The following is a 13,260-nucleotide window of genomic DNA, read 5'->3' on the forward strand; positions in this document are numbered from 1 at the left end:
TTTACGAAAAGTGTGCTGATTTTGGGCGAAATGCAATAAATAATGGAAAAGCTGACAGGATCTCCTTTCTAAATTTAGCTTTTCCGCTGCCGAGGCCTCCTTTTACGGAAAACTCAATGACAGGTGATCTCTGAGTTGACCAGTTTCCTTCGATTCATTTGCTTATGCTCACCCTTTCATTTACGGAAACGTGTGCTTATTTTATTCGGATTTAGATCCATTTTTATCTCTTTGCCCTTGCCTACAGTGTGCGAAGAGCGCGAGTTCACCTTCTTGACGGTAAGGCTTATGTTGCTGCTGAGGCTTAGATGTGTGGTCGAAATACTCATGTTCATTGTACATTGGTACGTTACACGTAAGGCACTGGCCAGTGGCATACTATCGTTGGCAGTTCCCAATCTGGAGGGAAAGGTTCAAGAACCCATTGACCGAGTATGCAAAATAAATTCGCATATCAGGGAAAATCTCCATTATGGAGAGGTTCAGTAAACTTGTTTGCTTCATACGAAACAAGCCAATGGGTGCAGTCTCGTCTCGTGAAAATCTCGTACTTGTGTGATTGGATTTGTTTATTCGAGTCTGGGCTGTTTGATTTGTGAGTACCGCCGACATTGCACTGCCCCAAATAAAGTTGCGCGCCACCAAAGCAAAAATTACGATCTGCAATCTGTTTGTAGTACCTGCAAGAATGTGCTGTACATGTATCGTACTTTCTCTGTTGCTTCAGTTGCCGTCATGTTGCTAAAGAAAGGTTCAGTGACTCATTTGTTTCATACGAGACGAGTCGGTGTGGCTTAGAATCTTTCGCTGTAGAAAAAATCTATTCGTATGTCTATTGGAGAAATGTATTCACTGGTTATAAAATAGGTTAAGACAAACTCACAGAATAAATACCATCGGTCCCTTGGTGTTCGTCCTAAAGAGGTTTGACTGGATATCATTCATTCTCACGGCAAAAGATGTGTAACATTTTATTATTATGGAGTGCCTTGTTTATCTCTCAGTACCTCCAGGGTACCCTGTAAGAAGGCCTTAGGCCTGCCGGGATTGCCCTATCCAAAATTTGACAATTTGATAATAATGACCTCCAACCTCCAATGGCCTTGCCCCTTTTATCCTCAGGATCAGTGTAGTTGTTGGAACGAGGTGCCGGACTCAACAATGTATTTGTTTACATTTTAATACATGTTTATTGTTCCTCCTTTGCTGTGTTGTTTTAGAAAATCGTGGACTAACAGTTTGAAGTCATTGAACCACTTTCAAAAGTTGTATCGACATCAACAGGATTACGATTTCAGTGCAATGTGATGCAGGATGGCCTTATCACGATAACCCATAATCATAAACAATTATAAACACAGAATCAACAAAAACATCTGCGACACGCACCTGGCTACATTTCTCAAGTAAATCATATCGAGGGTGGGGAAATCTGAAATATCTGAAAGGCAAGACAATTTTATGACAGTCATGAAATTCTGCAACAGCAACATGCACAGAATGACCTGCGTATACAAAAGGTATCACCACCACTAACCACATGTTTCCCCAGGAGAAGAACATGCATTATGCTAGCGCCATTTTCTGCAAGAAAAGGCTTGCACATCAATGCGTATAATACGGTATTGATATGATATGAAGGCATCATTTACATAAGAGCATTCCATTGATTGGTGACAGAAAAAACAAAAGAAATTATAGCAATAAAAACTGCTTTATGGCAGCTTTCTAAAAAAAGTTATTGTGTTCTAGTCCTGGGTCCGGCATAGGCTATAGAAAATTTATAAAATTGCTTATCAACTGGCTTGGACTCCGTCTAAAAAGTAAGAAATTAACGAAATGTGATTGCCGAAAATTAAAATTTCACACAAAACCTCACAATAATCACACACAGGATGAAAAGCTAGAAGACCTTTTCCCTTCGTGATCCTCTTTCCCATGCATGCATGTTGGTGCGGTACAAGTACAGTGTCAGACTAAACAAGTGTTGAAAGCAGTATTCGATTGTCAAGTGTTGTGATTATTGTGAGGTTTGTGTGAAATTTTAATTTTCGGCAATCACATTTCGTTAATTTCTTACTTTTTAGACGGAGTCCAAGCCAGTTGATAAGCAATTTTATAAATTTTCTATAGCCTATGCCGGACCCAGGACTAGAACACAATAACTTTTTTTAGAAAGCTGCCATAAAGCAGTTTTTATTGCTATAATGTCAATTGCAGTTGCAACACTCTGAGAACTGTTGCCTGTACCTTGCCAATGTGTTTTTACAGGTCTGTGAGTGACATTCCCGAGTAAGAGTGTAGATCGTTATTTTACTCAATGGACACCCTTGGCAAACAACGGTAACGCTATTTTTGACGGTACTCGTACCTTGATCACCCACATAGCGTTGAAGCTGCAGCGTAAAAACGTTATGGGGGCTGATTTATCGTTCTGACCAACGGTACGTGTTTTGGCCAAATATTGCATAGTCTTCACTAGACTATTGCATACTGTAAATATACAAATTTTCGGCAGCTATTAAGGGTGCGTTCTTATATTCTCTAGCTTCTAGAAGAAGAAGAAAAGAGAAGTCGAAGAAACTGGGATTACTCAAGAACGGGTCTCGAAGAATTCGGAGATATTTTGCACATGTCAAGCAAAATGAAGCATCAAAGGGGCCGCGATCTTGAGTGATGAAAGTATGTGCGTATCAGGGAGTCGTAAAATATTTTACGACTCCCTGGTGCGTATGCGAAAAGGGAAATGCGTATACTCATGATGAACACGTGGCTTTTAGTCGTAGTTCGCATGCGCTGATCCCAAACCGCGGGAATCTCCAAGTTTAGTAGTAGTAGTAGTAGTAGTAGTAGTAGTAGTAGAATTTATTATTTTGATAGGGAAGGCCCTACAGACGTTGCCGTCTTGTTACAGGGAACCCTAAGTGCTCTTTACAGAGCGAAACAAAAACGGATAGATGCTCAACCTGACGACACGAGACAGGCAGAGAATTCCAACTATCAGCGCCAAGGAAAGAAATGGAGAACATGCCATATCTAGTGGTAGCAGCGGGCAAAGAAAGTGAAGAGAATGATTGCCATCTAGTGCGCCTCTCGGTGCAAGTAGCAGCCGACTGGAGGGTGAACATTGAGGAAAGAAGAGGACTTGTAAGCTGATGAATACAGCGGAAAAAAAAATAAAAAGCCTCAAGTTGAGACGAGATTCGAGGGAGTATATCTTAGCGTGCCGCAAAACAAAGACAGTCGGGGTACGGCGAGGGAGACCAAAAACCTGTTTCATGCTGATATGACTTAAAGTAACAAGGCGAGAGTATAAAGATGGTGTAAGACAGTGAGCATACGAGTTGCTGGCGTATTCAATAGTGGATTGGATGAGGGATAAATAAAATATTCGCTTAGTTGTGTGGTCTACTGTACGGCGGCAGCGGCGGAATGCTCCTATCTTCTTATAAACAGATGTACATACATGGTTGACTTGGTCCTCAAAGGTGAGGTGTTGGTCAATAATGAGGCCAAGATAACGCGCTGTGGCAGAAGGTCGAATATCGACACCACCGCATGCAATGGTAAGATCCGGCGGAAGAGGCAGAGCCTTCTTCCGAAGCACCATGAACTTCGTTTTCTGGGCATTCAAGATAAGACCAATGCTTCCAAGGTACGTATTTAGTCTGTTCAACTCACTTGTCAACTTGTGCTGAAGTTCTCCAGTAGACTGACAGTGTATAATAAAAGCAATATCGTCAACATACTGTTGGGACTCTGCGTGGCGAAGTACTCCAGGGACATGTCGCACGAACAAAGAGAATAACAGAGGCCCTAGCACCGACCCTTGCGGAACGCCTCGTGTACAATGTGTCTCGTCTCCTCTGTTATTTCCAATTTTCACCTGTTGTCGTCGACCCTGGAGATAGCTGGAGAACCACTGTAGTGCTACTCCGCTTATGCCGATAGCTTGAAGCTCGTTAAGTAGTAGCTTCCGTCTCATTGGCGTGTGCCCAGCCAGTTTTGGAAAGAAAGAGTAGACGTTCATTTCTCGTTCAACCTGCAATGAACTGGTGACAACACAAACCAACAAGACGACGATGGTTGTCATCAGCTCATGTGTTCGCCACCGCAGTGCTACCTTTCACTTTCCTGCTCCAAATGCACTACCAGGCTGCATGGTACTACATACCGTCGTGGACATGGAAATCCGGTCGCACGTATAGCAGCCCCAGGGCGCTGGCCATGCAGCCGTAGCACGGTTTATCATGCGCTGCTGCTAGTCGCATTGGATCAACATGTGCACTGCATGCAACGTTCTGTACGAGCTGAGGGCGCCGGCCCCGGTCAATCGACTGGATTTCCATGTCCGCGACAGTACAATATGTCGATAATAGACCGTGATTTGCATTTTCCAATGATTAGGACTGGTATTATTTCTATTTTTCACACTTAGGGCCTGGTCAGACTGCGGCAAAATCGAAATAATCCTAGGATTATAATCCGAATCTCCATAGTAACTTGCCGCCAGAGCGGCAAAAGCGAGAGTTGACGCTCCAAAAAAAAGCAAGAACGGGCCACGCTTTTCCGCTCCAAACAGGATATGACGCTGATACGCCATTGACGCTGATAATCACTGATTTTTCCATCTCGATATCGAGGAGCTAATTGGCCACGGACACCAACAAAACTCATAAGGATGGTTGCAAGGATTGCACTGAAGGTGTTGGCGATCCCCAAGGTGAAGGAATTTGACGTCGTTCGTGAAGATTACCACTTGACGCTCGAAAGGAAGTTTGAATTTTCATTCTCCCCACATGTGTAGTGTGATCGCGATTCAAATTCTGGACGCTGTTCTTTTTTCATCAGGTAACCAAAAGTTGCCGCAGTCTGACCAGGCCCTAAGAAAGAAAACAAGGGGCAAGATTTGATATGGATTATGTGGTTGTTGGCTACGTCACCATTTGAAAAAGGGTTGCAACCGTGATAGCACTGTAACATGAGTTTAAACCTACGTATTGCATGGTATACTCAACAGTTGGCGAGCAGAGAATTTCGTGCCGAATTCCGCCCCAAGGTTGTGCACAGCAAACAACTTGATATATCATTAGCCCTACCCTTGTGCTATACGTACCCGTTGTGCCGATCGAGCCTGAGCCCTCTACTCGACTCCACGGTCCAATGACATTCGGTCATCATGGCCAAATTCAAGTCACTCAAGTGTTGAGAAGTGTCTACGTCGTCGCACACGGCATGTGTCGACATACAAAAATATGTATACGATAGAGAAAGAACTACTGAAGAGCAACCAACTGGTTTCAGCATTCTCCTACAAAGGATAGGTCGGTTGCAGAGGACCAAAGCCGGACAATAGTTGGAAATTCTCAGCGTTGAATTTCTACAGGCTGTAGATACCTGGAAAAGCTCGATTTCCCGCCACGGAAAATAAAAAAAGTCTTGATTTGGGGTGCTGGCGCTTCGCCTGATATTACACAATAGAGAGGTTTAGCACAACGAAATTCGTTGTTCATTTACGTTTTGCCGCTGTACGAAAAAGCCGACCGAAATTCGCTGAATTTTTGTTTAGCAGAACGTTCGCCACGAACTTCGGTGTTGCTAGTGGATACCGTGGATGTCCCGGAAATCCCCGCGAATACAAAAAAAATAGTAATCCTCGTCACTCCCCGACTTTCGTAAACTGGTGGCCTCACCACTCGAATGCTTCTTGAGCAGGAGATGAAGCCGATCCACAAGCCCTTTCTTTTTCAGCCCAGCAAATCTCTCATCGCTCTGGGAAAGCAGCACTCGGAGCTGCTTCTTCATTCGTGCGTGATTTCCGCAAGAAACAATTCGGCATCGACCTCACAAGGCGGACCATCATGAGATCCATCTGCGTATCCCACGGAAGTCGTCGTCCCTCCTGATCACCAGAGGTAACAGCAGCTGCAGAAACTGCAGGATTTGAGTTCGGCTCAGACATTCTGGTCGTGAAAACAAGGACCTCAGAAAAAAATGTTGAAAGGAAAGGAAAATTCTCATAGCTCATGTGGTGATCGTGGTACGAAAAGTCGACAGACCAAACTTCGTTGGATTGATGTTTTCCGCGAGTGCGTGTCCCGAAGTTCGTGGCAAGTTTCGTTACTCGTTCCCGGGCTTCAAAATCTAACGAAAATTCAGACGAATTTCGTTATGCTAAACCTCTCTAACAGTACGGTACCGGTACACCTACTTTCATAGCCTCAAAACATCCTTGTTGCAGGATTACATGTTGTACCTTTATATTAGAGACGGCCGATCAGGCCAAAGTTTTGGTGAGGGCACCACAGAAGACCAAACTTCAACTTCATAGCAACAGTTGACACATTAATAGAGAGGTTCCGCATAACGTAATTACGTTAGTAAAAAACGTAGTCCATCTACGGAAAGTCTTACGTAAACTGCATGCGCATCTGGGTTCCGCCATACGGAGTTATCAAATCACGTAGCTGCCCATGGCAACTCCGAACGCGGCAGTGTACGACCAGATCGATCTGGGGAGAGAGTCATAAATTTGTACCCCAATCCACTTACGGACCAGCTACGTTATCAGAGCCCTATCTACGTACTCTCCGTAGACAACTTTCCGTAAGTGGAGTGTAAACTCGCGAATTCACGGGTTTTTCCCGCCCACTAACGTAAAGTTGCTCAACTTTACGTAGTGCGGAACCTCTCTATTGTCCCAGAAAGTGGAGAAAATAGAAAATTTATAACCAGGTTTTATTGCAGATGACCTCGTACAATCCACTCTCTGGGTAATACACCGTTGTTGGCTATAAAAACCTGCAATCACCACTCCAAAGTGGTCATTGGCTGCCCCAGCCATATACGAGTTGCTTGTAATAAAACTATTGATAGGGAAACTCCCCATAAACCACAACACAACGGCTCTCCTAAATCTTGAAGTAACTGATTTTGATTGCTAACTAACAGACTTGGAGGCTAAATGTACCAGTACAAAGAGAATTTACTGCTTCACAGATACCAGTGGAATTGCATCTACGATAGCCACTACGTGTTGTAAGAATGCTCACTCCAATATCAATTAGAAATCAACTGTTCTAGCTGCATGCAGTGACATTATTTTATCAACAAAAGTACAGATAATTCCTGATGACAAACTAGCATACTCGGAGGTAAGATGTAACAGCGCACAGAGGATATACTTCTTCACAGATTTCAGTGGAAATACATCTATGATAGGCACTATGTGCTGTAAGAATGCTCTCTCCGATCAATGGACAACCAACTGCGTTCTAGCTGAGCGCAGCGACATTAATCAACGAAAGTACAGATTTGTGACTACAAATTAACATACTTGGAGGCAAAATGTAATCTACGATAGGCACTACGTATTGTAAGAATGCTCACTCCAACAACAATTAGAAATCAACTGTTCTAGCTGAATGCAGCGACATTATTTTAGAGGATATACTTCTTCACAGAGTTCAGTGGAAATACATCTATGATAGGCACTATGTGCTGTAAGAATGCTCTCTCCGATCAATGGACAACCAACTGCGTTCTAGCTGAGCGCGGCGACATTAATCAACGAAAGTACAGATTTGTGACTACAAATTAACATACTTGGAGGCAAAATGTAATCTACGATGGGCACTACGTGTTGTAAGAATGCTCACTCCAATAACAATTAGAAATCAACTGTTCTAGCTGAATGCAGCGACATTATTTTATCAACAAAAGTACAGATTCCTGATGACAAACTAGCATACTCGGGGGCAAAATGTAACAGCACACAGAGGATATACTTCTTCACAGATTTCAGTGGAAATACATCTACGATAGGCACTATGTGCTGTAAGAATGCTCTCTCCGATCAATGGACAACCAACTGCGTTCAAGCTGAGTGCAGCGACATTAATCAGCGGAAGTACAGATTTGTGACTACAAATTAATTGGAGGTAAAATGCAATAATGCATGGCGAAAATACTCCTTCACAGATATCAGTGGAAATGCATCTACTATAGGCACTACTTAGTATGTGTTGTAAGAATGCGCACTCCAATATCAATTATTAGAAATCAACTGTTCTAGCTGAGTGCAGCGACATTATTTTATCAACAAAAGTACAGGTTCCTCATGACAAACTAACGTACTTGGAGGCAAAATGTAACAGTGCACAGAGGATATACTTCTTCACAGATTTCAGGGGAAATACATCTACGATAGGCACTATGTGCTGTAAGAATGCTCTCTTCGGTCAATGGAAAACCAACTGGTCTAGCTGAGTGCAGCAACCTTTATCAACGACAGTATAGATTTGTGATAACAAATAAACTTGGAGGCAAAATGTAACAGTGCACAGCGAAAAAACTCCTTCACAGATATTAGTGGAAATGCATTTACGATAGGCACTATGTGTTGTCAGAATGCTCACTCCAATAGCAATGAAAAATCAAAAACATCGTGTGAAATGCATACTGATTATTACCTCTTACAGTCATGCATAATAATTGTATATAGGTGTGTTGACATATGCATGCATGTGTATGCGTGGTGTAACACTACAGGAATGCTAACAATGACTGGAACTGGCCGTCAGCTTTTTCCACTTGCCAAGGCTTGTTGAAAACCTTCCCACTGTTCCGGCACTGCAAACCAAATGAACACAACACATTGCCCTTGGCTCAATGCAAGTTAGTATTGCTGTATATTATAAGATCCTGATGAACAACTCTTTTCAAGGGCAGCTCTACCAGCAGTACTTTAAGGGACTGTGCTACTGTTCCAGTTTGCATGTTATTTTGTTTACTGTACTCCATTATGAATTTATGTTCAGTATCTAATGGCATAAATCCTGTCATAAACTTAAACTTTAGAGATATTCATATACTAGTAAACTGAAGAGCAGTATTTTCCAGTTATGCCAGGGTCGCCCGTAATTTTCGGGAAAATTCCATCCTGATGCAAAAACAGTGGGTGGCTGGTCAGGAACGCGGGCGGAATATTATTTTTTTCGCATTTATTCTAACACCTGGTGCACTATGTTGAGTAGTGTAGGATGGATTGTTGCAAATAGCAGTCTTTCACTATGACGTAGAACACGCATGGGCAGTAGATCAACTGACCAACTTGTACCCCACACACAGACGTGAGATCTTACTTTTATATACCGTATTTTTCCGGTTGTAAGTCGACCTTTTACGACTTAAAATAGACGGAGAAAGGGTGGGGGTAGACTTATAACCGGGAACTATCTGTATCTTACAAACAAATGATCTGCACTGCATGCACAAGTGCACCATGTGTACACATTGTTGCCAGTTTATTGGCATTTTTTTCAAGGATTGGTACGTTATACCCTCCATTACCAACCACACAACAAGCCGACCTGTTTGGGAGCTATTACGCGTTGTATTACCAGGAGATAGGCAACAATTGCCGCATACAATAATGCAATATTCTGGTCCAATGCCAGAGCTAGTATTGCAAGCACCGCTGTGCGTTAGTATGGCCAATGCCGACACTAACTGGGGCAACAATCGCCCGGCGAGAATTCAAACGTGTCAATACACGAGCATGCAGTAGGGATGCACTTGTGGGCGAATGTAGGCGCACTTGGCTCAATGCCGGCCTGACCCACGATCCCTACTGTTGAATTCAGATGTGTCAATACACGAGCATGCAGTAGGGATGCACTTGTGGGTGAACGTAGGCGCACTTGGCTCAATGCCGGCCTGACCCACGATCCCTACTGTTGAATTCAGATGTGTCAATACACGAGCATGCAGTAGGGATGCACTTGTGGGCGAATGTAGGCGCACTTGGCTCAATGCCGGCCTGACCCACGATCCCTACTGTTCTCCCTTACGGGATGGCTTAAATGATGCACTTGCGAGCTATTATAGGCGCACTTGGCTCAATGCCGGCCTGACTCACGATCCTTACTGTTCTCCCTTTCGGGATGGTTTCGAATGGAATGCTAGTGAGAGATGATGGGGTGGGTGGTGGTGATCAGAAACTGGCTGCGATTGTCAAACAATTTTACCGTCAGCACAGCAAAGCGAAGAGCAAGAAACAACAGCATGGCGAATTGGAGTAATGCGCATGCTCCGCACAGTCCCGTGCGGAAACGCGGGAATTCGAAGTGCATGCATGTTATGCATGTACAAGTGTTGCTTATGGCAAGTATGTTGGTGTGTTGCTAACTCCACTGACCGTGCCATGCACGGAAACTTATAATTAAGTAATGTTGACATGTTGACATGATTTTTTGATGTGTTAGTAGCAGGAGGTGGTTTGTAGTGCTTCTTTGGGTGAACACTTTAAAACGCAGAATTGAGACCTCCGGATACGGGGGTCCACCTATAACCGGGGTCGACTTACAACCCGTAAAAATAAGGTACTTAAATGGACGCAGTTTGTTTAAAATGTTCTAATTGGTACAAGTACGGGGGAAATAGAAACAAGTAATGGGAAAGAGAGGAGGGGGGCAGTGGGTCATACACAACTTTGCATAAGGACGGATTTTTAAGGTAGCTCAATTGGGTGTCACAAACTGGTCTTCTCAGCATCCTTCTGTGCAGATCATGAGTGGAGACATTATTACTTTCTGCGGCTCATGGGTTCGAGCCCGTCATGAGCGACTTTTTCTTCTTCTTTTTCCATGATTTTTGGAATGACATACCACATTTCCGAATTGAAAGGAGGTTCTACAGCAGGAATTTGCCCAAATACCCCCTATAGCCTTTTCTCTTTCCTCCTGAGTAAGGGTGTGACTTGACACGCAATAAGCTGCAAAACAGCGACATTATTGTTATTTCACCATGCTCACAATGACTTTTATGCGAACACAAATTGGGGAAGCTATGGAAGATTGCAGCAGGTGATAGTTCTGAAATTTGTTGTACAAAGTAGGCCCTATGGTCAAAATCACACAACATGTCCTTAAAATCTCATAATCTGATATTTTTTATAGCGGCATACGGTAAAAAAATTCACGGTTCAGGTGAGGCTTGGCTGGACGCCTAGTTGTTCGCATCCGCAGGAATGCCACCACCCTCAAGGATCAAAGCAGGAACACCACCACCCTCAAGGATCAAAGCAGGAACACCACCACCCTCAAGGATCAAGGCAGGAACACCACCACCCTCTAGGATCAAGGCACAGATGCAGCTCATAAAGCGATAGGAGGTAAGTAGATCAGAGCGACCCACAATGTGGTCAAAGACAAAAATTCCATTCACTGCATCCATGTTTCCCTCGTGCCAGGCCACGAGTTCCCAATTAACTGTGGGCCGCAGCACGGAATGAGGCAAAATTTCCTTGTCAGTTTTGTGCGATTTTGTAGCACTCGATGACTATATTTGATTTAATTTATTTTAATCATAACTCGTAACATTTTCTCCTTTGTTTTTATCCATGATTACTTTAACTCAACATCCGAGTTCAAATCTATTAGCTAGATGCACCTTATTATCTAATTATTTCACTTTTTTTACTAGTTCCTTCCCATTTTCGTACATTTTCTTTTTCAGTTCCTCCATTGTTCGTCATCTTTCTGTTCCCTATTCAATGAAAAATCCGTCATTTATGAACGACCCAAAGACCACATTCTATGATTCATGATTCAGATGACGTAGACTAAAAAACATCACCGCGTCATTGGTTTTATCAAGAGTACATAACCCCCCAGAGTGTGCAACGCCTGATCCAGCTCTGCATTGGGTCTTGGTCGATCGTAATTGGATCTTCTGATGTCATGCGTGCACTCCATACCAGCGCAAGGCCGGTCTCGAGGCAAGGCACCATTGTTTTTAATCCGAGAGTACCCGTGACTCCCCGGGTTCCGCTCAGATGCCTAGTGTACGGTATTATGACGCAAAGATCCGATTACGCTCGACCAAGACCCTATGCAGAGCTGGACCAGGCGTTGAACACTCTGGGGGGTTATGTACTCTTGGTTTTATGCAACATGGATGCACACACACACACTCTGGTTTATGCACTCTTGCTGTTGCCTGTTGGCTTGTCAAATCTATACTAGTGCAAACTAACAGCATGACAGCGCATAGGAGCAGTTTTCGTATCATTCTGCAAAGCAGATTATTACAAAAGTTATCTGAAATGATAAAGGTACACAGTTCCCTTATCAGTTCAGAAAACTTTTGTAATGGCCTCATCATCAACATAGTCCGGGAGCAAAGTTCAAAAAAGTTCTTCTAAATGGGACTTTGCTCGCACCTGTAAGAGGGGACACTTTGGAAGGTTCTGTGTGCGTGCGTGTGCACTGGCTTATATGTGTGTGTGTGTGTATGTGTGCGTGTGCGATGGCTCATATATGTGTGTGTGTGTGTGCGTGTGCGCGTGTGTGCATGTGTGTGTATGTGCATGTGCACCCTGGCTCGCGTGGGCACGCTCGTGTGTGTGTGTGTGTGTGTGTGTGTGTGTGTGTGTGTGCATGCCCCCTCTGGAAGCGCTGTACATACTCTTGTGTGTGTGTGTGTGTGTGTGTGTATGTGTATGTGTGTGTGTGTGTGAGCGTGCCCCCTCTGGAAGCGCTGTACATACGCAGTTTGAAGCAGGAGCTATGTCGACAAAAGAAGCATATCGAGGTGCTGTGGCTGTTAAAGTCGCAAGCGGACTGATAACTTTATCACGTGTTCATTCTGGTACTGCAATCCCTTCATGTGTGGTTTGCCACAATTCTCCACCGCTCCATACGTTCTTGTGGTAGTGTGAACTTGAGCTGGGTAAGAATGTCCTTGCTGATTCTGCACCTCAAGTGTAAATTCTGGCTTCATTTTCATTATCGCTCACTTTCTTTTCTTTTTCTCTTTCTCTCTCTGTCCGTCCATCTGTTCATCTGTATTTCTGTCTGTATGTCTGTCTCTCTCTCTGTCTCTTTCTCCTTTGTCTACCGGCATATTTGAGCATGCCGACTATCTCTACATAAATACCTGTACAATTACAAATAACCGACGTAGAGTGGCAAATGGGGTGCATTATTCCCTGCCCCGACTATTTCTGATGAAGCAGTCTGCAACCTTATTACAGTATACATGGAAAACAAATGCTGCATGAACTGATCACATGTACTCTGTCATAAACTCATGGGTTTTCTTACCTCCAGTTGGAGTCATTAAGCATTCATCTCTGTCATAGAAATATGTTTCCTACAGAACATATTGATCAAGTACACAGAAAATGACAAAACTGGAACTGGTTAAAACTGGAAGAGACATACTCAACTATAGCAGCAGAATAATGGCATGCGAGTA

At 43.6% G+C, this 13,260-nt stretch overlaps 1 protein-coding gene across 1 annotated transcript in view; it reads right to left on the reverse strand.

The window, feature by feature from the left end:
• Positions 1-7,135: 7,135 nt before the first annotated feature.
• Positions 7,136-13,260, reverse strand: part of LOC135812667 (fibrillin-1-like) — a 61,815-nt gene continuing 55,690 nt past the window's right edge. The window contains exons 12-13 of the mRNA XM_065325945.1: positions 13,107-13,155; positions 7,136-8,631 (exon numbers count right to left, since the gene is read on the reverse strand). Coding sequence (XP_065182017.1) covers positions 13,122-13,155 — 34 coding nt within the window. The 3' untranslated portion in view covers positions 7,136-8,631; positions 13,107-13,121. The remainder of the gene's footprint in view (positions 8,632-13,106; positions 13,156-13,260) is intronic.

Source organism: Sycon ciliatum, chromosome 3 (genome assembly GCF_964019385.1).
Source record: "Sycon ciliatum chromosome 3, ocSycCili1.1, whole genome shotgun sequence".
Lineage (NCBI taxonomy): Eukaryota > Metazoa > Porifera > Calcarea > Leucosolenida > Sycettidae > Sycon > Sycon ciliatum.